This window comes from Drosophila takahashii, chromosome X (genome assembly GCF_030179915.1).
Source record: "Drosophila takahashii strain IR98-3 E-12201 chromosome X, DtakHiC1v2, whole genome shotgun sequence".
Lineage (NCBI taxonomy): Eukaryota > Metazoa > Arthropoda > Insecta > Diptera > Drosophilidae > Drosophila > Drosophila takahashii.
Genome location: NC_091683.1, coordinates 3,968,966 through 3,990,543, shown reverse-complemented (window position 1 = coordinate 3,990,543; position 21,578 = coordinate 3,968,966). Strand labels below are relative to the sequence as shown.

Genomic DNA, 21,578 nt, shown 5'->3' with positions numbered 1-21,578 from the left:
GCGAGGAAACCCAGAAAAGCAGCGACGGCGTCGTCGGGGAGCGAGCGAGAGGCACATATTATTGGAGCAGGCGAGAGAGAGAGAGGCGGCGAGGGTAGATTGTTGCCATGTTTGGTGCCATTGTGTGCGAGCGAGAGGGAAATTCATCAGCGGCAGCAACAACCACTTAATTTTTATATGTGCCGTTTCAATTTTGATCAACTGCTGTCGCTCTCGCCTCTCCTCTCTCTCCCTGCTCTCCTCTCTCTCGGCGTGGCCATTTTGCCGCCAGAGCGAGACCACTGTATGCACCGCAAGTGACTTCCATTGGCCGGCTGGAAAATAGGGGGAATTCCGGTAAACTGTCGCTGCCAACGTCGCTGCCGAGACAAAGGCGCTGCGTCGCCATTGCCAAAAACGACTTGAAGAGTTTTCAATTTTCTTCAGCCGTGTGTCCCGAGTCCCGAGTTTTCCAGGGCGGAGTTATGCGGCATTTTTTCAATTTGCCGCACATCAAATTATTATGCTGCCACTGCCGGCGTCGCTGCTCTGGCTCTGCCGCCGCGCTGCCAACTGGAAAGTGGCAACTGCGAGCTCCGCCATAACCATAAATGGCAATTTTCCTTGCGACAAATAGAAAATGAAAATTCGTTAACAATTAATTAGCCAAAAGGGAGAGGCTGCTTAGCCCAAAAGCGATTGCAGGGCGTTTTCTGGCCGATTTGTTAGCACTTTGTTGGCCATTTTCCCAGAAACCAACAGATATAATCAATTAAAAGACGCTCTAGGAATTTTCCATAGGCATATAGGATATATTTAAACAGCATGAGTGCCAACAGGAAATCATTAGAAAGTGCCATTTTGTATCAATAAATTAAATAAAATACATTTTATGACATTTTAAAGCTGTTAGAAAATACTGGGAAGTTGTAAAATCGAATAGTAAAGTCTGTCTTTTGTTGGAATATTTTTCTCTGTAAAGTTTTTTGAAATTTAAATTTTAATGTAATATTTTATTTTTGCTTTCCTTTCGCTTTATTAACGTTATCAATTAAAATGCTTGTTTTTCACAACTTCAGCAACACGTACGCTGAATATTTTCCCTTAATTTGTTGACATAAACGCCTCGTTCCCAATTTTCCGACTCAGAATAGCATCTCCCTATATTTTTTGGGATACTTTCATGCTGCTGCGCATGAATCATTCATTTTCATTTTATCGAGCGCCAGCAGAGCAGTGCCACTTAACCCATTTGCCCGCCTTAACACCCCATGGAAAAACTCTGGCCTGGCAATCAATGACATTGTACGGAAAACCCCCTCGAAAAGTATCCTTCGGTGTCCCCACAATACCCCCCGTAGCCCCCCTGCAACCACCCCCTCATCTGTCAGATGTTTTGTTGGCAGGTTACTTAATTGCTCGCCTCTCGCTCTTCTGCCGCCCCACTATTTGTTTTGAAATCCCCCCAAAACCAATTATTGGATCCGCCACTAGTTCTGAAATTTCAAAGTTTGAGATATACCTTAAGAAAGAACCATCTTTAAAGAAGGATCCGCTCATTTTTCATCAGTTTTGTTAAAACTATATTCCACTTTCTCACGGTGTAGCCCTTTGCCTTTTGCTCTGGTACTTTTATTCCGCTTTTCCCACTCCGCCTGTCACATGTGCAACGTTGACGCTGTCGGTTGGTGTTCGCTTTATTAATGACTTACAGCGCCAGTGGCCGAAAAGCGACAGGCACACACACCCCCAAAAAACCCACCCATAAAATCCCTACGCCCCTTGAACCCCCAAAACCCCCCCCTCCTCCGCCCCTTTGTGCTATCAGTTTGTTAATAAAATTTCCATGCGTACCGAAACTTAATTAATTCTGCTACAGTTTGTTGCAAAAGTTTGCCCCAACGGCGCCCATGTCCTTGGGCCAACCCAACCTCTCCAAACCCCCCGCCTCTCAACCCCCCTGCAAATCAAACGAATGAATTTTAATTATTTTTTGTGCTAGCAAAAAGTTTTCCGCTCGCAGGTTTCAGGAAAAACTTTTTTTTCCTTTGCTTTTTTCCAGAAAACGGAATTTAGAAGAGGGGAATGATGAGCGAGAGCATAAGGGAATTGGGGTATATTTTTTATGTTCTTCTCAAGGTTTTGCTAATCAGAAATTATTCGAGTGAATGTGATGAAAATCGAAGTGGAAACTGCCAAGATTTGAAAATGAATTAGGGGATTTTTTTTATTAAGATTCGGTAATGCCATAAATATTATATACTAATTTATAGCATTTGTTCTAAAATAAACCCAAAAAGTATTTCCAAAAATTAATAAATTTTCTTTACTTTACATTACTAATAAACAACATTAAAAATGGCCAGTAATTATCACGTAGTCACTTAGAAATTTACATTGATAAACGAAAAGCTGTAAGGCAGGGAAACAAAATAGAGGGAAATTCGCCGGCGAGGATGGGAAATTTGCTGTGCGGCCGCAAACCACTCGGATTGGATGTGGAATGTGGGATGCTTTGGGGGGAATTTTCCGCTCAAAATGTCTCTTTGATTTGTCTGTCAAATGGCTGCACTGGCGTGGGCGGAAAATGGGTAAAAAAGGGGGTGGGGGTAATGGGGTGGCATGGCGATGGACGGATATGAAAACTAAGGGAATGACAGGCAGGAAATTGAAGAACTGCTTCATGCCATTTGGAAATAAGTAATGATAAGTGGGGATCCCAAATTGACGTGGGATGTTGATATGCTGCGTACTTTGCATCTCCTTTGGAAACAAAATCTAAACCATCATCATATTCAATAAAAGCAATTAAGCATTAAAAACAAAAAAAATCTTTAAGAATAACTTTCTTGAAATAATTAAGCAATAATTGTAGAAAAAAAGAAGTTAAATTGTTGGTTATAAAAAAGTATGTACTGAATTTGTTAATCTTGAGGGGCAATATACTTTATCTTAAAATAAATATATTTAAACTAACATAACATAAATTTGTTATTTAATTTTAATTTGTGTAATGCAATTAGAATTTTTCTAAACATATATACATAGATCAGTTTTTCAGAACCAATTTTTTTATCCAAGCCTTTTAAATCTTCTTATTTCTTAAAACTATTTAATCCATAGTTATTTTAGCATCACCTAATTTATATTTTACAAATGTACCAAAAACGCATGCAATAAAATTTCATTTTATTACAAGGTTTCCTAATTCTGATAACTCTAACCATAAAATCCGTATTGGGCCACCCCAAATAAGTGCAGTCCAAATTGTGACAGTTGTGAGTTCGATTTGAGTTGGCCAATTAACGAGCGTGTTAATTGGCCGTCAGTGGGACAGATAGAGCATAGCCAGCGTGTCAACCGCACATCATATTGTGGCCATCAGAAATTGTTAAATTGCCAAAGCCACGCCCACTCGGCGAACCTGATTTCCGATTTCTGCCAACCGATCAACAGATGCAGCGAGACCACAAAATCGAAAACAGAATACTGTATACAGGATTCAGGATCACGGGGCACACATGTGTCGCTAATTTCAACCGACCTACCGACACGCCCACTTTTCCTTCGGCTTCTCAATGGTGTAAAAAAAAAAAAGAACAAACAACAAGGAAATCAAAACAATGAACAGGGCAACCCCCATGAATGGGAAAACCTCCCTCTCTTTTTTTTCTGGTTTCTGGGCTGGCAAAAGTCAAGTCACACAAAATTATGGCAATTACGCTAAGCAGGCCATTTATTTTTATGAGCCCACGAATTATGAATAATTGCAAGTGAAGCACACACAAACTAAACGTGAGAGACCAGAAAGTAGGGGGGCTATATCCAGTGGCGGAGGGGAAGGGGGGCCACATCGTTAGCAGACATGTTCGAAAATCCATTTTGACATTCAGCGCTGACATAATGAAAAACCGCATTCGCATGCCGGCAGTTTCCTCGGCGATTCCATCACGGATCGAAGCCAATCTCCAGACCCTCCCACACACATAACACCCCCTTTCCAGGGTGTGTGGATTCGTCATTAGGCTCATAAAATTGCAATGACTTGGCCAACACACACACACACTCACTCGTATATTCACACAGCGAGACAACCAGCAATCTTGACAAATGACAAACAACCAAACTAAAGTCTATTGGTTTCGATGGCTGTGATGAAAGTGGGATTACCCTTTTCTATTTGGAGAATGTCTTTGTTTGTTTTACATTATAAAGTAGCAATTTTCTTACAATTATAGATTATTAAATCTCATTGCACAGACATTTATGCTTCATTTTACCTTATACAACACTGTTTTACGTTAGCTATTTGGCCAATTATATTTTTTTTACACTGACTAATTTTAATACAATGAAACGAAAATATATGTAATTTGTATTTTTAGTAAACCCTTTAAGACACCCTTTAAATTGAAAAAGTATTTATATCAACACTTAAATAAGGCCCTTAGGCATTGTTCAACACTACCAATATGCCATTTTCTCTGCTTGATATCGTGGTGTTAGAGGGCGGGTTTTTTGGGGGGGTTCTTTCTGTGGGGGCCTGTGATTTGGCACAGACAACGACGAGGACATCAACGCCATCAGCGACAACAACAATTGACATTCATTGGCTAGTTTGATGGTCGCTTCCCCTCGCCACTGGATGTCCTAACTCAACCCCCCAACCACCACAGCCCAATACATTGTCTTTCCTCTGTTCCTGCTCGGATCCTTGGATCCTTGGCTTGGTCCTTGCTCTTTTGGCCGCCGCGATTGATTTTCTCTCCAGCGTCAGTTCCCCCAGGTTTCCCCCTCTTGGCTGGCGACAAATAAATTACATTGTAATTTGTGTCCCCCGTTGTTATTGCGGTCCCCCGCCCCTCGATTTCTCCGGGTCCTTCGTCCTGACGAGACTGGCTCCTTCAACCCTCAACTTGTCTCCTGCGCCATTTCTGTCGCTCCCAGCACTTTGAAAAAAATAATAAAATATTTAAAAAAAAAAATAAATAATAAAAAAAAAGAATAATTTTTAAAATAAAACTGTACAACCTTATCGAAAAAAAATTCCAAAATATTTAATAAAAAATGCCATTATTTATTATATTACTCAATAATATTTTTGCACAGTGCATTTGTAGTTGTTCGTGTGGGCTCGTAATTTCATTTCGAGTGCCTTTTGGCCCACCGCCTACCGTTTTGGCATTGCCTCGTACCACCCCCCTCCCAATCATCAACGCCCCTGCTTCATCCCATCCCCCTTTCCCCGCAGCCTCTGGCTCATTTAAAGTTGATGGTGTGTGAAAAAATGTGAACAGATTGTTATGTAATTGAGTTTTTAGGCAGCCGTTTTGAGGTCGCCTTTTGTGGTAGTCGCCTCCTTGGGATGTCCTTTCGTCCTGCCATCCACACTTCACCCCCCTCCCCCTTTCCGTTCACCCACCCCACGCCCTTTACTGTTTTGTCGCATTTTGTTACATTTATTTGTCGCTTGATTTGATTCTTATTTCCTTTGGCTTTTCTTTTATTTTCCGTCTGGCTGTTGGGTTTTCCCTGCCGTCTATTTGCCCTATCGTTGAGCAAGGGGGAGGGGGAAAAGGACCGCTTCAGTTGACCGATTTGCGGTCGATGAGGCCAAGTTGTGCAGGGAATAAAATACATATATGTATATGTGGTCAGGGATCGGCATCATTGATTTTATGTAGCGTAATTAGCGCAATCTGTTCGATCCGTTTTGTAAGGAATTGAGATATATTGAATGCCGACGACCATCCCCAAGTTGAGACTAGTAATTTGGTGATGATATGCGAGTCTCTGAGTCCCGATGAAAACTATTATTAGCTCATCCCATTAATTGGTTCCTGGCTTCGAAGTCTCTGCTTTCCCGGGTTCATTAAATTTCCATTTGCGGGATGTTTTCTGATTTCATTTTAATGATCAGGTTCTGTAAATACTTGTTTGTTGAAAGTTTTACAGATTATATGAATGATTTCTGACGCTCCTGAAAATTATATTATATTATTTGGATTGGATTTGTCATATATCACTATGGACGGCAGTCCATGTAGTGACGAAGCGCACCAGGAGAGTGTGCGAAGGCGACTACTATATATACACGAAGAAATGAAAATCTACTGTGATGGTCCGATCATAATGAATGATACACCTATCGAAAGGTATTGCAAAAACTTAAAGGATTGCATACCAAGACTTTAGGAAAATCAATTGGCTTGGGAGAGAGAGCGGGGAAAGTGAAAAAGTTAAAATTTCGAAATTTGGAGCTGTTGGGGCCGGTGGGGATAAATGCCCCCTCGCAACGTTTTAGTTGTATTCCTTTTGAAAATACCCGTCGAATGAGGGGTCATTTGTCAAAATCCGACGCTCCGTTCAAAAGTTATAGCCAAAATAAGATTTTCTTCTTCTTCCCAAAATGAAAATTTAATTCTGTTTGTCCACTTGTCCACTTGTCCACTTGTCCACTTGTCCACTTGTCCAAAATATGTTTTTTAAGTTCTGAAAATTTGATATGACGTTCATCACATCGATATAAAAAACTTTTGTTCTACCACTTTTGGAAAAACTAGCTAGTTTAGCGGGAAAACAGCTATAAATAGCTAAAATTCGGAAAGCCGTAACTTCTATACTACTAAAGCTACAGACTTGTGCTGCATCTCGTTTGAAAGGTATTTTTAAATGCTATAAACGCCTTCTATATGCAATTTGAGTAAATGTAATAGTTAAAAAGATATGAACAAAATAAAATTTGTTTAAACTTTTTTTTTAGCTTTTTTTTAATTTTCTCAAAAACGGCTCTAACGATTTTCCTTACAACTTTAAACTGTATAGCCCTTGAGATTCCTTAAATTTTGGTATATAACACATTACTGTAAAAAGTCACGTTTAAAAGTTATTTTTATACGAAAATAGCCACTTTTGCCAGCTCGAACAATTAACGCTCCCTGAGTATTGAATTTTGTGGGAGGGTATCCGAACTGTATTTTAGGGTCATGGAATCAGTAAATTTGCACTTAAGAGTTCCATATAGGAATCTTTTGTTCTACGACTTTTGGAAAAAGCCGCTACTTTAGCGGGAAAAAGCTAAAAATAGCTAAATTTCTTTAGTTTGTAAGTTCTACACTACTAAAGGTACAGACATGTGCTATACCTCGTTTAAAAGGTATTTTAAAATACTTCAACGCCTTTTTAACTTAATTTGTTAAAATACAATAGTTTAAAAATTATGATTGACCAATTTAAATTTAAATGTATATATTAGCTCCTATGAGAGCAAATGTAAACAAACAAAAACTTCTGATATCAAATAAAAACACCTCTTAACGAGGTAAAAAACTAGTGACGACCGCACCTTCAACATACAAAAGTTCTGATATCAACATTTGTGACGAAAAATTATTACACTCGTCATTAAATAGACTTTCTAATATTTTCTCATTCGGCACGCTGCAATAGAAAATGCCTGTGAAGGGAAAAATGCTGGAATAGTTTGCTAGGGCGGGCCGAATGAGAAAATATTAGAAAGTCTATTTAATGACGAGTGTAATAATTTTTCGTCACAAATGTTGATATCAGAACTTTTGTATGTTGAAGGTGCGGTCGTCACTAGTTTTTTACCTCGTTAAGAGGTGTTTTTATTTGATTCAATTTACTACTAAATTATTTTTATAGCTTCATGTTTTAAGTTATTCCGCTAAAAAATACTATATAATGCTATGTGGATCATTGTCAAATAGGAACTTGTTCCCACAATTTCGCGTGTATACATCCTACTTTAGAGTTCACCACCCACTTATGAGGTGCATAATTCCTCTGATGAAGTGATCTTCATGCCGATCATTGGTTACTGTCCATCACATTGGTCATGCCAATCCACTGGCGATTCCCTCGTAATTCCCATTTCGGTTGCATGTAACCGATCAGAAACCAACGATCGGTGAGCCCCCTTCTCTCTATAGAATAAGAAGAAGAGGAAGAACCGCAGGAACCTAAAGAAGAAGACTTGCAGTCCGCTTCTTATTAGCTTGCATTTAAGACCCAGCAGGGTTTTCACACCTCCGACGCCCCACTGCGCCGCTGCAAGCCGACAAACGAATGGGTTCTAAAGGCAAAGACAAAGGAGGGAACACAGAGGAATAGGGGATGGGGGTAAGGGGATAAGAGGAAAGGAGGAGAGAGGAAGGAGCGATTTTTGAAGGACCAAGGAGGAGCGGTTGAACAGCGCACGCGCGGTGCAATCAAATTCAAATCACTTTGCATCTTTGAGATCTCAATAAAAATCTTTTCTCCCTGCCTGCGATTCTACACTGGCGAAAAATGTGTGGAACAGGAGGGAAATCTGTCCAATAGCTCAGTAACTTACGATTTGTTCCTATGTATAGAAGTATTACGAATAGATCTTTTCAAACCCAAAATAAATTCCAGTTTTTCATAAAATTTCCCATTCCAGAAAATGACTTTAAAATTATAAAGATTTCTAGATTAATTTTGTTAACAGATAAACACAACAAATGTAAAGATTTTCTTGAAATTTCAGTTATAAACATTTTATAATTTATAAAACATAACTGTGATTATTTAGAACCTCTTAAATAAAGATTTCAAATTTGAATTTCTCAAACCAACCACCCTTTCGCGCAGTGTACCTGCTGCCATTGACTTTAATTGTGGCCGCAGGAGCATTGCTCAAATATTAATTGGTTTTTTCTCTCTGTGTGCGGAGGCAGCGACTCCTCCGATTTATGCTGACTCCGAGGATTTCTGGCTAAAAAAAACGGGTAAAAGTCAGGGGCGGAGGGGGAACTGGAGGAGGAGGGGCTACGCCGACGCGGATCCCTTTCCACATCTTTGTGTTTGTTGCGCGCGAAGGCTGCAAAAATTAATTACGATATCATGATTTACAAAATTAGCCGCAAATGGTGCGGCCTTTTTTCTCTGTTATTCCACCACTTCCACTCCTCCTCAACCTCCACCTCCGCCCCTGAGTGGGCAGGGGCGTGGGCGTGGCCAGAGTGGAGTGGGGTTCGGTCTCCGGAACCGAGGTTATATGTATATACCTCAGGAGGCAGTATCTTTAGCGAGATCAACGATGTAATACAACACAAAATAAGTAAAGAGCATCAAGACTTTTTAAAATGTATTCGCAATCAAACAAGAAATAAACTTCGGGTGGAAATAAATTTAATTAATTAAAACTTAAATATATTTAAATACCTAACTGCAGTCTAGTTCCCTTTTGATGACATCCCCACAAATATCCCGTAATCACTCCACATGCACTAACGCATGATTTACCGTAGCACATAGCTCATTTTAAGCCCTTAGGAAAAATGCAAAAATTGGTCAAAACTTTGATGGCGTTATCGAACCTGCAACTTATCACGGCAAACGTGTTGAATGTTTGATAACATTAAAATAATGTATAACTAATGTAAATGTAATCAAATAAAAACACCTCTTAACGAGGTAAAAAACTAGTGACGATCGCACCTTCAACATACAAAAGTTCTGATATCAACATTTGTGACGAAAAATTATTACACTCGTCATTAAATAGACTTTCTAATCTTTTCTCATTCGGCCCGCCCTAGCAGACTATTCCAGCCTTTTTCCCTTCACAGGCATTTTCTATTGCAGCGTGCCGAATAAAAAAATATTAGAAAGTCTATTTAATGACGAGTGTAATAATTTTTCGTCACAAATGTTGATATCAGAACTTTTGTATGTTGAAGGTGCGATCGTCACTAGTTTTTTACCTCGTTAAGAGGTGTTTTTATTTGATATCAGAAGTTTTTGTTTGTTTACATTTGCTCTCATAGGAGCTAATATATACATTTAAATTTAAATTGGTCAATCATAATTTGTAAGCCATTGTATTTAAACAAATTAAGTTAAAAAGTATTTCAAAATACCTTTTAAACGAGGTATGGCACATGTCTGTACCTTTAGTAGTGTAGAACTTACAAACTAACGAAATTTAGCCATTTTTAGCTTTTTTCCCGCTAAAGTAGCGGCTTTTTCCAAAAGTCGTAGAACAAAAGATTCCTATATGGAACTCTTAAGTGCAAATTTACTGATTCCATGACCCTAAAATACAGTTCGGATACCCTCACACAAAATTCAATACTCAGGAAGCTTTAGTTGTTCGAGCTGGCAAAAGTGGCTATTTTCGTATAAAAATAACTTTTAAACGTGACTTTTTACAGTAATGTGTTATATACCAAAATTTAAGGAATCTCAATGGCTATACAGTTTAAAGTTTTCAAGAAAATCGTTAGAGCCGTTTTTGAGAAAAATAAAAAAAAGCTAAAAAAATAGTTTTAAAAAATTGTCTTTTGTTCATATCTTTTTAATTATTACATTTACACAAATTGCATATAGAAGGCGTTTATAGCATTTAAAAATACCTTTCAAACAAGATGCAGCACAAGTCTGTAGCTTTAGTAGAATAGAAGTTACGGTTTTCCGAATTTTAGCTATTTATAGCTGTTTTCCCGCTAAACTAGCGAGTTTTTCCAAAAGTGGTAGAACAAAAGTTTTTTATATCGATGGGATGAACGTCATATTAAATTTTCAAAACTTAAGAAACATGTTTTGGACAAACTGACAAACTGACAAACTGACAAACTGACAAACAGAATTAAATTTTCATTTTGGGAAGAAGAAGGAAATCTTATTTTGGCTATAACTTTTGAACGGAGCGTCGGATTTTGACAAATGACCCCTCATTCGACGGGTATTTTCAAAAGGAATACAACTAAAACATTGCGAGGGGGCATTTATCCCCACCGGCCCCAACAGCTCCAAATTTCGAAATTTTCACTTTTTCACTTTCACCGCTCTCTCTCCCAAGCCAATTAATTTTCTTAAAGTCTTGGTATGCAATCCTTTAAGTTTTTGCAATACCATTCGATAGGTGTATCATTCATTAAGATCGGACCATCACAGCAGATTTTCATTTCTTCGTGTATATATAGTAGTCGCCTTCGCACACTCTCCTGGTGCGCTTCGTCACTACATGGACTGCCGTCCATAGTGATATTAATTAAATTTACAAATGCACAGAAAAAAAATTACATGTTACCAGATTATCAGATTGATATGTGCTGGTTAATTTTATATTTTTTTAAAATCAAGCTATCATATCATTTTTTAATGAATAAAGATTATTTTTATCTTATTTTACATTATTTGTTTTAAAAAAAAACTAAATTTGGTATTGGATATGATATGATAACATATCAAGTTGATATGTTTGCATCATAAATTTGACATTAATCATATCGGCTTTTTATTGATATAAAAAATATCATATTAAATTTCCTGCGTGTTTATAATCCAATGGCCTGTAAATTTGGTTTAATTTGTGAGAAACTCAGAAGGTCTAGGGATGTAAACCTCAAAAGAATCCCACAGTTTCTTGACTATATCCGTCACCCAAAAAAAAAAGGAAAAAAAGGGAGCTACCATTCTTGGGCAATTAAATGCGCCACCTGATCGGCCTTGGGCTGCGTTTTCTGCTTTTCTGCGATCCAGTTACGATCCCGATCCCCATTCCAGTAGGTTCGCCCTTTTTCCAGGCACTTGGTCCAGCTGCTGGCCACGCCCCCTTCTTGTCGTCGAGGGGCTGGGGGCATTTGCCACTGTTACAATTTTGTCGCTCCTTCTTTTTCTTTGGTAATTAACATTGTGGTTTCTTTTGGCCTCTTGTGGTTGCCGCCGCGCATTCCACGCCGCTTTTTTGCATATGCACATTGCGTTTATTAATGTCATCAACGCCCCAGCTAAAGCCCCATCTTGGCCACCCCGCCCCCGGCCACGCCTCCTCATCCGCAGTGGGGCAAAGTCGAGTTGACAACTCAATCGTTGGTACACGTCGAAAAATCTAGAGGGACTGTGAATTAATTAATATGGAGATTAAAAGGAAAATGTTATAAAAATCTTTACTTTGCTAGACTTTTATTTACAAAGGAACTTTTTATAAAAATATTTCTTAATTTCATTTGTGACAATATTTTCTCTCCGTGCAATAAAAGACACAGGGGCTTAGGGGGCAAAAGGGGGAGCGGTGCTCATCACCAGCGACATCAATTAAAATGATTCCAGCGATCAGCAAAAAAATAAGCATAAAAACCGAAACAAAAACGGTCGAAAAAAGGCAAATTAAACGCCTAACAGTAAGCCAAAGGCGGTGGTGAAGGAAAAAAAAATTGGAGCTAATTTGATTAATATGCCAGGGCAGGGGAGTGCACAAAAGGGGGGCCTAATGATGGGAAGTGCGAACGCATTTTGGCTCCCAAGAAGAAGAAGACGACGAGTGGCGTCGTTCGTAACGCGCGTAATTGCGAAAGTAATTAGTGCAAAGCGTTCAATTGCGATACTCGCAACCTGTAACCACTTGGAAACCCCCTTGAAAACCCCTCTTTCCCCTAAAAAAAAATACCTGCAACTGTACATCCAACAATGGCGGGTTCCCACAGACGAACATCTCGCTTTTTTCATCCCCATTGAAACGGTGGTGACCCCATCAAGTGGATGGGAAGCTAGCAACGACTTGATGAACTCCATTTTTGATTCAATGTATTTATCTTAATATCTAGAATTTTGGGTCCATCAAAATGAACCGTTAAAAAAAATGGTGACCCCAATCAAGAAAATATTATAATATTCATACGTGGTGACCCCGATTATGGAAAAGTATTATTTAAACGTATTTCGGACTTACAAGAAATGTTTGGTTCTAGTCAAGAATCACTACCCCCCACAAGTAATGCATATAGCATATAGCCCTGGTGACCACACAAGTGTGCCGTTTTTGCATCTGCCGCCTTGGTGACCCCGTTCTTTTGGGGTTGGAGGTGCAATCCGAATCCGCCCGGGGACAATTCGATGTGCATCTAGGCAAGTAAGTCGCAAATCCCCGACACACGCAGCGATTTCACGGCTAGCTGTAGAAACCACAGAGGACTCAGCCAAGTTCCGCCTCCGGTCCGAGATTTCCTTCCATATTCCAGATTCGGTAACCTCCGTTCTCCGGGGATCTGGTTACTCCGGGCATATTTCACGCCTCCTTGGCCGACGTGCCTCATGCAAAACTAACCACCAGAATCGGGCGAACGGAGGCAGAGTGCCGATAAGGATATGACAAATTTCACGCGCTCAGCGCAAAAAGGACAACACAGGCGTACACTGAGAAAAATTAAGTGTGTACTTATTCAAAGAAATACAAATATTCAATCGTTTTTTTTACCGATTTAAGTAACAACTTTATTAATTCATAACATTGTCAAGTAATATCTGCTTTTTAAAGTTATATCCCTTTAAGATACATTTCTTATAAATATCATAGTCCTTTAACACTTGCAAAAAAGGTAGTTACTTAGTAAAATTTAATAATAATATTTTCTTTAAATAGCAGGATATAGTTTTGTCAGATTTTCAACCCATTATATTTTACATTGAAATCCGTTAAGGGAACCCCTTATTTCTCTCTGTGCAATAGAAGGTGACTGACAATTCAAGGTGGACGCCGTCAGCGGCTTACCTTTCGAGTCGCGTAGCGGCTTTTCTCGGATTCCCAAAGACCAAAAAAATCCGAAACCAAAATCAAAATCCAAAAACCAAAAACCGGAGAGACCAATTCCGAAAATGAAGTCAAGATAGCAATCGGTGGAGGGATGGAACTCTGAAACCCGTGCGGCTCGCACTTTAATCAATCGCAACCGATTTGTCGGCTTAACATGTACAACATGACGTAAACAAAGAGCTGGGAAATGGGAAATGGGTAGAGGGAAATGGAAAATGGAGTGGGAGAGCGGGTGGAATACAAATCGGAAGTCTTGAACGGAGGGTGGCCGGCATTAAAGTGAGCAATCGACGGGGATTAGCGACTTCCCAGGCAGTCGTTCAGTCGTTCGGCGCGGTCGGGCTTAGCGGGTATTGCCTGTAAAGTGGCCTGCTAATAGTTGTTTGGAGCGTGAGAAGATGATGTCGGATGACGCGGTTACCAGCGGGCAGGATTACCGCAAAGGAGATGTGTTTTAGGTCACCAAAATGCCGGCGAAAATCAGAGAGATATATCATTGGGGTTGTAAAGGTAACGGGGGTAAAAGTATTGATCTTTTTAAGAAAATATTCGATATTCTAAAGTCATCCAGCATTTATTATTATAATATTTATTTATTTACAGTTGGGTATTATTTTTAGGTATTCCAAAATATCAGAATAATACTTCATATCATATTACACAAAACGGATAACCTTTCAAAATACAAGTTTTATTATTCTTAATTCCTGGTTGTAAAAATAAATATAATAATTTAATAACCTAACGAAAAGACCTAATTCCCCACAAACTTCTTGACTTTTTTTTTTGTTTCCCGGTTGAGAGATACCAGAATGCCGAATAAATTGTTAGTTGTGTCCAATTGGATGATAGGATAACAATTTATAATGGCTTAAGTACGATTTATATGCGGCTAATCGGGCGACCAGCATCAGTTGAGGACATGGACTTGGACAGAAATAAGAACCCTCCCTTCAAACAGGGGCGCACGACCCCGGGGGTCCCAAAACCCCGAGCTCCGAACCACGAACCCTTGACAATGGCTCTATTTTTATGCGATTTACTTGTTTTGATAAACATTCGACATTTCTGACAGTCAAACGACACCCGGAGACGACAGTCCTTTGTGCTTTTGTGCCACCCCTCGAGGAAAATCTGGAAATAATTTGAAAATGACTCTCCTGTTTCGGATTTTTATGAAGGTCGCGTGCGGTTGGCTGATCGGTGCTATAAGATAGATAGGCCCAAGCCCAAACCCAAAACCCGTGCCATATAAATCATATATAAATCTGCATGCACCCGAGAGTTTACTTTATTGTTTGATAAGTATTTCGATAATAATTCCGGGGACACTGGGACGAGCGCTTAACACCCTCCGCAACAGATTGGAATTGCAATTGGAACAGGAATCTGAATCGGAATCAGGGGGTCGCCATCAAATGGAGATTTATGCAGGAGTTAACAGCGTTTTATGGGGATCCTTAAATCGGAATCCAAATCAGGCAGCAGCAGTCAGTCAAAGACAAGTCTGTAGTCTGGAGTCCAGAATTCAGAGCTCAGAACTCAGAGCTCAGAGTCCGGGGCACTAATAAGCACCTTGGGCCACTGGCGTTGGACAACCGGTGAGCAAATTGGATTACTTCATTTCATTTCTGGTGTCGGCTAACATCAAGCACACGAAGGAATCATCTATCCATCCGCCAGTCTCTGCCGCAGTTTAAGCTCCACTGGGAGAAAATCGATTGAGAACCTAAAAAGAAAATTGAATTATAAAAACAACTAATAACGGCTTTTAGGAAACTAAGGAGTATTTTAGATTAAATATATAATATTATATAATACAAATATTTGTATTATACAATAAAATTTAATAATGTTATCAATAGTTATACGAAATATTAGATATTATTATGGCGACATTTGCACATTTTAGGAAATATTTTTTTTTTAATTTACAACATTAAGAACTTTTGTTCCTTTAAATGTAGAAAAATTCCCTAGACTCCAAGTCAATGGGTAGTTTATAAAATTCAGGAGTAATGTTTTTTTGAGTCTAAAAAAAACTTAACTTAATTTAAACTTTTTCTCTGTGCACATCTTCGGTTTCGACTTTGCAGCCCGAGTAGGAAATAAATAAAAACAAATTTGCAGTCGGACATTTGGTCGATTGATTTCTGCAGCTCACGGAGCCGGACTCAGGCGGAGTCTTCCCTTGGGTTCTTCGGGCCCCTTCTTCTGGTCAAGACCCCCCTTCCCCCTCCCCCAAATCTTGGAGTTAGTGGCTCAGTCTCAACTTGCTGTTCGCTTGCAAATTGCCGCATATTTGTTGAGTAATTACGCTTTAACTTGTAATAAAGAAGACAAACAATAAAACGAGGCCCCAGCCGTGATCCCCCCCCTTGAAAAGGGGGGCTGCCAGGGGCGGCGAGGGACTGACAGGATGGCAAGGGGGGGCCAAGGGGGGCAGGAGGCACATCTGGCGGCGTGTTCTCAATTGAAAAGCGTGAATAACAAACGTGAACGGGGCGCAAATTGGTTAAAAGAGTCGATGGGGAAGTTGAAGACTGTTCAACTGGATTGAGAGATTTGCGTTTATGCGGCGGTGAAGTCTTGTGATCAGTGGAAGGAGGTTCCATACCGTTAATTTAAAGGAAAAGTTTTGCAGAATGTTTTGGTATTATTTTTGGTTCTTGGTATTCTTTAATTTAAGTCATTAAAAGATACCTACTATTAATCTTTAAAACTTAACTTGTGGTCTAAAATATTTTTTTGAATTATAGAAAATTTTTTTGTATGTTTTATTTTTCTTTAAATGATGAATTTTTCTGTAAAGCAAAGAAATACAAACTAAAATTTATTAAAAATAGCACGGCCATATTTTTTTCAGCCACTTTGGCACAGTTGAAATCTGAACACTAATCAGCAAGAAAAGCCACCAAGTGAGGTTTAATTTACGCGAAAACCGCGAAAAGTAAAGCGCAGACGAAGGAGGCGGAAAAGCAAAAAGAAAACTGGCAGGAAGAGAGTGAGACGGGTAGAGGGGACAGAGCGAGATAGAGCGAGTGCTCCGACTGGCCAAAACCATAAAATGCATTATTATGCTAAATGACTATAAAAATCACGTTTACAATCCATTTATGCCTGGGATAATAACCCATCCCTCCATTCGACTTCATTCCATTGCCCTTCGAAGGGGGTGAGGTAAAGGGGGGTGGTGCTGGGTGGCTCAGATGGACGGGATGTTGGCTAAAAACCCTGAAAGGCAGCATTTGTTTACGCCGCGAATAATTGAGTTATCTGATCTCGGTCCTCCAGTTGGACTTGCAGCTAGCCACAAGACACGAAAAGTTACTTGAATGTTGGGATGCCTGGATACTTGGATACTTGGTGTCTGCAAACGAGCCAAGTCTATAAAAGAGGAGAAGGGCTAGGGGTTAGGAGGGGGGGGGGGGTGGTGGTATGAGTGGGGTTACCAGGAGGCGGTGGTTTTGGACGGCACATTGCATGTTGCCCATTGGCAGCAGGTAGGTGTAGCCACGGCCTACGTTGCAAATTGTTTGGGGCGCATTAGATGGCAGCTTACCTGTGCCTTTGCACTGAGAAAAAAGCTAATGGGGATATAGTTTATAACTTGAGATTATTTTTATATTAATTATCTTTGTAAAATGCTACCGAAAATAATGCTCGGATTTATATTTTTGGTTTAGAATTTTTTATATGTTTTATATACTACTTTTTTTTACCTGTTACTCGCAGAGTTTTAGGCGCTAGGTGTCGCTTTGTCGCTCTGTGACTTTGCTGCTTGCATATCTCTATCTCCTTCGCACTTTCTTCAAGCTAAGTAAGGGGTATTCTGTCTTGTTTTATTTTTTAGTTCAGAAATATTACTGGTTCTATTATAATTTCTTTCTTTCTATTAATTGCAATAAATATGCATAACCCATTTAAATTTAACCACATTTTCTGCCAGTGCAATCTTCCCCCAGCCCCTTACCTTTTCGGAACCTGCGCATTGGTAATGACTTTATTTGGTTGCTGCGTTAATGGGGCGCACTCGCTTCTACATCTCCATTTCCATTTCCATCGCCTGCCTTTTTCCGTTTCCATCTCCTCTCATCTCCTCGCGTCGGCAGCGCAAATTGAAAGCGCATTTCAAAATTTTTCACACCTGAAAATTATTTCGTCTCGAGAAGGTTTTCCTCTTTCCTTTTTCTTACCCGACAACCAGCGGGGGGGTGACAGGCCAATGGTTCGGTGGTTGGGGCAAGTGCAGCGAATTCCGATTGCAGAGTTGCAGGCTGCAAAACACTTTTCCACTTTTCCCGAAGCGCCGCACTCGAAAAAACACCAAAAAAAAACACAAAAAGAGGTGCCGACTGCAATTAATCAAAATTTAATTTCAAAAAGTGACGCTGACGATGAAGCTGACGATGAGGCCAAAAAATTGAATTGAAAAGCGGGCATAGAGCGAGAGAAAAGCGGCAAAGGAAAATGTAATTAATCACAAGACGGTTGGGAAAAATGAAAAGCCGCAGCCAACAAGGCAACAAAGAACCGAGCGAAGACAAAAGAGGCGTCAAAAGTCGACTGGCCAGTCCATCAGCAGTCGCAGAGGCGCCCCCCTTTTCGAGGGGATCGGAATCGGGAGAGGAATCGGGTTGGGAATCGGGATCGGGAGCCCCTTCCCCACCAATAGTTAACCAGATTTCCGTTACAATTTATAGCCCCTCTTTTGGGAAGAAAAATGATATGGTTTCCCTATTCCCCTCTCGTTGACAAAGCAGACCGATCGCATTTGAACCTGATTACCAATTGTTACCCATCGGAAATCCATTTTCTTTGGCTCCCTGCGGAGAAGATCGTTTTAAATATATGATTTGTATAATTCACTTTGCTTTATTAAGTCGATATTTAACATATCTTTATTTTGTTGTGGCTTTAAAAGACGGGGTTTTAATCTATATTTCAAGTTAAGTTATTTCTTTAAATAAAAAAAAGCTGAAAGAGTTCCCAATGTTAATTAAATATATTTATTTTATTAGTTATTAAAAATATAGAATTTTTTTAGGTATACTGGCGCCATCTACTTTTAAAACTGTCCGCACAAAGGCCCTCTATATTTGAATGTTCTTACCCTTTACATGGGTAGATACTTGGGAGGATGTAATGGCTAGATTTTGGATGGTGCATTAGCTAACACTGAAAAAAATCTTTTTATATGTATAGCTCAGCTTCTACAGGATATTTATTTTATATAAAAATGGTTTTGATCTTTGGTTAAACCATTTTTATAGATATAAAAAACAACTTTTGTTAATAAGACAATAAGCTATTTTTTTTCATGATATAGAAAATAAAAAAAAAAAATTATTCATATTTAAAAAGTGATGGTACATAAATATATAATAAATAAAGTAGTGAAATATAAATATTTTTCAATAAGATTACTGTATAAATATTAAATAAAAAAAAATAAAATATTATATTCAATTAGTTTTTGGCACTTTTAGGCCTAATCATCATTTCTGAAAGAGTAAGCGACAGATCGTAGTCGTAGTTTTGCCAAGAGGCCCATTGGATTCCGTGCGGACCGTTGCCCTTGACGCCCTTGCTGTAGAATTTGCCATTCAGGGTGCTGAAATTAATAGGTCTTAGAATAAATATATTAATAGATATTTTAAAGCAACATACCTAATGCAACAGGCCTTGTACCACCATCCACCTGCGTGGTCCACAGCGCAGTTGCCCCTGGCCAGATCGTTATCGCGATCGTAGGTGCTGAACTTGTCGTGCAAATGGTACTTCAGGGAATCCCCAGCTGGGCCATAGTGAACACCCAGCGATTTCAGCATATACGATTCGGATTCGCTTCCGATCTGGAAGTTGTCGTAGTGAATAAAGCTGGTGGCTCCGTAGACTGTGCCTAGTCGAATGTAAAGCTCGTGCGGCACAGCCGAGGTCATCTGGTGGACTTTCTCCAGTCCCAGGAAGAACTCGCCATTGATATCACCGAACCCATTCCTATATTCCTGCCAGGATCTATTGAAATCCACGGAACCGTTGAAACGCTTCTGGATCGTCATCCAACCGGTTGTGTTGCAGGGAACTGCAAAGTGCTTCAGACCACTTGGCTTGATCTTGTAAATGCCACTTGGTTTGTTAGTGGGACACCTGTCCGTTCCATTCGCCTTCAGCAGTTCATCGGTTACCTCATCGAGCTTCTCGTCAATAGACTTTACTTGCCTGTCCAATCCGCTGATTTGGTTTTCCTTGATCGAAATCTGTTGATTTTGCTTCTTAATCTGCTCATCCTTCCTCTCGAGAGCCTTCTCTTTGAGGTCGTTGGTGGACATGGCACTTGCCAACCTGCCTTCCAAGCTTTTCTCCCTTTGCGTCAAACTATTCACCTGGTTGATTAGTTTATTTTGGTCCTTCAACTGTTCATTTTGATTGTTCAACTGTTTGGTCAGATCACTGATTGTGGCATCTTGGCTTTTCAAGTGACGGTTTACGATTTCCAATTTATCCTTCACTTCATTGAAATCTTTAGTCAAAGTTTGTATTTTATCATCTTTAAAGGCGATCACTTGAGCCTGATACTTGATTTCATCAGTTTGGGCAGTTAATACTCTTTCCTGGGATCCCAAATCTCGTTCAGCAATAGTTAGCTGGCTTTTCAGGTCCTTGTTGGCCAGTTCCCTGGTATTCACCATGTCCTTTAGTTCGCCATTCGTATCGGATAATTCCCGAAGCTGTTGGAGATGATCCATCAAGGGCGACAAGAGGTCCACACACTGATCATTGCACTGTGGATCCAGTGAATCTGCGGCCGCCAAGGATAATGACTTCAGGAGCCACAAGGACACACAAAGCGACAACCAGCCAAAATTCATTGTGTATTCTCTCAAGTTCTGAGCTAAACTTAACTAAACTTGGGTTCGAATGTGTCGCTTATATAGGAAAAGTTCGCCTGAGATAAGAAGACTTAAGAATTGACACATCAAAATCCTCCTTTAATTTAAGAAAATAATAAATAACACTGAGTCATGTGAAAACAAAGTTACTCAACGAACTCCCAAAAGTGATTAGGTCAAAAGTTGACGATTCTATTATTTAATTAAAACTATATGGGCACTTCCAAAAAAAAGTCCACCAAGCCAAAAACCTTGAAACTTGAATAAAACATATTTCCACATGATTTTGCCCCGATATTAGTTTCTAATTAGTTGGATACTGAGCTTAACTACAAATTTGGAGTATAGTTTGATTATTTTTATGACAAACCCCACCAATATACGCAAAAATCCGTTTTTGGCTATTTTTTTGTTATTTTTTGGACCTGTCTTCTGTTGTAAATTTATCCTATAGGAATGCTAATATGTGACATTTTTCTGTACTGAATGCTTCATTCACATGCTAAACTATTAAGTTAAAAACAAAACATCCAGCAATTGAGAGATAGAGGTAAAGAAATCCGCTTTACAAAACAGTCGGAAAAAATGTCCCGAGCGACATGTCCCGAGCGAATGTGGTTGAAAGTGCATAAAAAAAAAACGGCAAAGAATTTTTGAGTAAAACCAAAAGCATTTCATAGCGACATGTTTGAACAACATTCTAAAAAAAATCGCATTCAAATATTCCATCAGAATTTGCTAAATTCTGGTGTTGTATGAACTTCCCCGAAATCCACTTCTATTTTTGTCCCGAGCGAATACGGCAGTTTTTTACCGATATCTTAAAAACTAAAAGTGGTACAAAATCAAGATTTTTACCAAAAATAGAGCTTGGGAAGAGTGAAAAGAAAAGCCCATAATTAAAATTAAAATCCATTGTTTTACAATTTTTTTTCAACTTTAAAGGTGTGCAAATGTCCCGAGCGACATTTTGGAAGTGCCCATATGCGATTATATGCCAAAATTTCATGCCAATTCATTTTTTAGTTCAAGAGAAACACTCGAATTTTCTAGATAATAAATTACTCATTTTGGGAAAGGGAGTTAAAAAATAGGATATAATACAATCCCCAAATGTATTTCCCATA

The 21,578-nt window shown here is 39.4% G+C and overlaps 2 protein-coding genes across 2 annotated transcripts in view; one reads left to right on the top strand and one right to left on the bottom strand.

The window, feature by feature from the left end:
- LOC108056701 (uncharacterized) overlaps positions 1–21,578 on the top strand; it is a 44,544-nt gene that overhangs the window by 1,412 nt on the left and 21,554 nt on the right. The window lies entirely within an intron of this gene.
- On the bottom strand, positions 19,028–20,430 carry LOC108056700 (fibrinogen-like protein 1). The gene is made up of 2 exons (XM_017140609.2): positions 19,229–20,430; positions 19,028–19,172 (listed from the first exon to the last, which is right to left on the bottom strand). Exons 1-2 carry the CDS (start codon positions 20,428–20,430, stop codon positions 19,028–19,030), a joined length of 1,347 nt encoding a protein of 448 aa, XP_016996098.2.

Excerpts from the sequence above, each read along its gene's own strand:
- LOC108056700 (XM_017140609.2), bottom strand. The coding sequence starts at position 20,430 with ATGAATTTTGGCTGGTTGTCGCTTTGTGTGTCCTTGTGGCTCCTGAAG. Across the intron at positions 19,173-19,228 it reads TACAAGGCCTGTTGCATTAG|CACCCTGAATGGCAAATTCT; the intron begins GTATGTTGCTTT and ends TATTAATTTCAG.